The following is a 2,216-nucleotide window of genomic DNA, read 5'->3' as shown; positions in this document are numbered from 1 at the left end:
TGACCACCGTAAAACTTTATGAGTCGATGGGAGAAAAATGATTTTAAATTTTACTATAATTTATTCTTTGCTAGTCAAATTACCTTTGTTACTTGTCGTAAGAAAAAAGAATTCAGTTTTACGACATTTAACCTTGTAAATCGTGCTTATGACGTTTATCTTTTATGACGACTAATCATCGTGAATCCTCTTGGTCGCAAGGAATCACCCAAAATCTTTCTAAATCGTCATTGAAAAAAAAAAAAAAAACCAAATATTACGCATGTGATTTTTGTTTTAATATAAAAATTGCATTCAAGGTGAAGACTTGAAATCTTTGTAAATCGTCATGAGGACTTTTGTTTTTCAAATTTACAACGTATGACTCTGGGTTAGGAGAATGAATTGTTTTATTTTACTTTACGGATTTTCACTTTTAACGACGACGGACCTTAGTAAATCTTTGTAAATCATCGTAACAAAAAAAAAAGAATTCAATTTTACGACGTTCGTTTAGAGGCTTTGACCGTTTTAGTCATTTGCAATTGTCGTAAGAACGAAATCAATTTTAAGACGGTTCTATTCCTGATTAGTAGGACGAATCATCGCAAAAAAGACTGCCTGACATTTTATTCTTTGTTAACCACAGAGATTTGAAAATCACTGCAAACAGGCAAAAACAACAATAAGCAAAATCAAACTCTATTTGTCTTGGACGGCGGTATGGTGCGCGAAAGTCCAAATCGTTTTTCAATAGTGGATAATTGGATGGAGGACTGGCTCCATTTCAACGGCGGAGATGTTTCTCATCCCAATCGGAGGGCTCATATTTGTGGCAGCGGTACGAGATCGTTGCGCTTCTTCGTTGTGATTGTTTCTATTCTACAGTTTCTTCTTCCTGATGGGCCGAGCGAACTCGGCCCACTAAGTTTTGACCCGAAAAGAAGAAAAAAAGCAACTCGGCCCACTAAGTTCAGTCGCCGCGACCTTAGGTCAATCAATCCCAGTGGGCCCCACCAGTCAAAGATATACTATTACTTCATCCTTATCCACTTACCCCTCTCCCCCCCCGCCTACGCGTCCTTCCCTCATTCACAGTAAAATTCCCACCAACCGGCCTAAGATTCAACCCATCTCATCAAGATCGATCCAAAACACACACGCACCCCACGCCCAAGTCAACGCCAGAGTCAAGCCATGCAACCCCCCCATCTTCTTCTACCCCCAGATCGAAACAGAACAGCCCCCACATTTCCATCCACGTTTCAGATCGAAGGAAATATAGAAAAGCAATTGCAGAGAATTTGCCAGAACAGAACCAAGAACCAGGAAATCCAACAGGGTCGATTCAAGAAAAGCTCCGATCTTATTTTTCCAGCAGTTAATGGCAGTTCAACATCACCACGTAAAAAGGGAGTCACGTCGGACCCACAAAACACCACCGCAATCGAGGAGAGACCATAACCAGATTTCGCCCGCAACAACCCCCCCACCACAAGCTAAAAAGCCGAAAAACAAGGAAACCCTTAAAAACGACGACGCTCGAAACGGGACTCGGATCAGACAGATTCATAAAGGACAACGGGGGGTTCCGGCGACGATGGATCTCCGATCTAGGAGAGCTGGCCGCAGTCGGCGACGGCGACGGGCTTCGAGGTCCTGCCGGAGCTGGACCCCACCTTCTCCACAGCCTTCACGACGTCCAACCCCTCCACGACCTGCCCGAACACGACGTGCTTGCCGTCGAGCCACTCGGTCTTGGCGGTGCAGACGAAGAACTGGGAGCCGTTGGTCCCCGGGCCGGCGTTCGCCATGGACAGGACCCCCGGGCCGGTGTGCTTCTTCACGAAGTTCTCGTCAGCGAACTTGGCGCCGTAGATCGACTCGCCGCCGGTCCCGTTCCCGGCGGTGAAGTCGCCGCCCTGGCACATGAACCCCGGGATCACCCGGTGGAAGGTCGACCCCTTGTAGTGGAGGGGCTTCCCGGAGCGGCCGACGCCCTTCTCGCCGGTGCAGAGCGCGCGGAAGTTCTCCGCCGTGCGCGGGACCACATCGGCGTAGAGCTCCATCACGATCCGGCCCGCGGGCTGGCCGCCGATCGTCATGTCGAAGAACACCTTGGGGTTTCCCATTGATCTTTTTTCCTGGGAGAATTTGGCTGGCTTCTGATTTTTCTCGGGAAAACTTGAGGGGTAGAGTGAGAAAATATAGGGTTTTTTGGCAAGAAGAGAACAGAA

General features: G+C 47.7%; 1 protein-coding gene across 1 annotated transcript; it reads right to left on the bottom strand.

The window, feature by feature from the left end:
* Positions 1-1,326: 1,326 nt before the first annotated feature.
* On the bottom strand, positions 1,327-2,216 carry LOC115742022 (peptidyl-prolyl cis-trans isomerase 1). Its single transcript, XM_030676091.2, has one exon. The coding sequence runs from the start codon at positions 2,109-2,111 to the stop codon at positions 1,593-1,595; it is 519 nt and encodes a 172-aa protein (XP_030531951.1). The 5' UTR covers positions 2,112-2,216; the 3' UTR covers positions 1,327-1,592.

This window comes from Rhodamnia argentea, chromosome 5, assembly GCF_020921035.1.
Source record: "Rhodamnia argentea isolate NSW1041297 chromosome 5, ASM2092103v1, whole genome shotgun sequence".
NCBI lineage: Eukaryota > Viridiplantae > Streptophyta > Magnoliopsida > Myrtales > Myrtaceae > Rhodamnia > Rhodamnia argentea.
Note: the sequence above shows the minus strand (reverse complement) of the source record. Positions and strands in the feature narration are given on the sequence as shown.

Excerpts from the sequence above, each read along its gene's own strand:
- LOC115742022 (XM_030676091.2), bottom strand. The coding sequence starts at position 2,111 with ATGGGAAACCCCAAGGTGTTCTTCGACATGACGATCGGCGGCCAGCCC.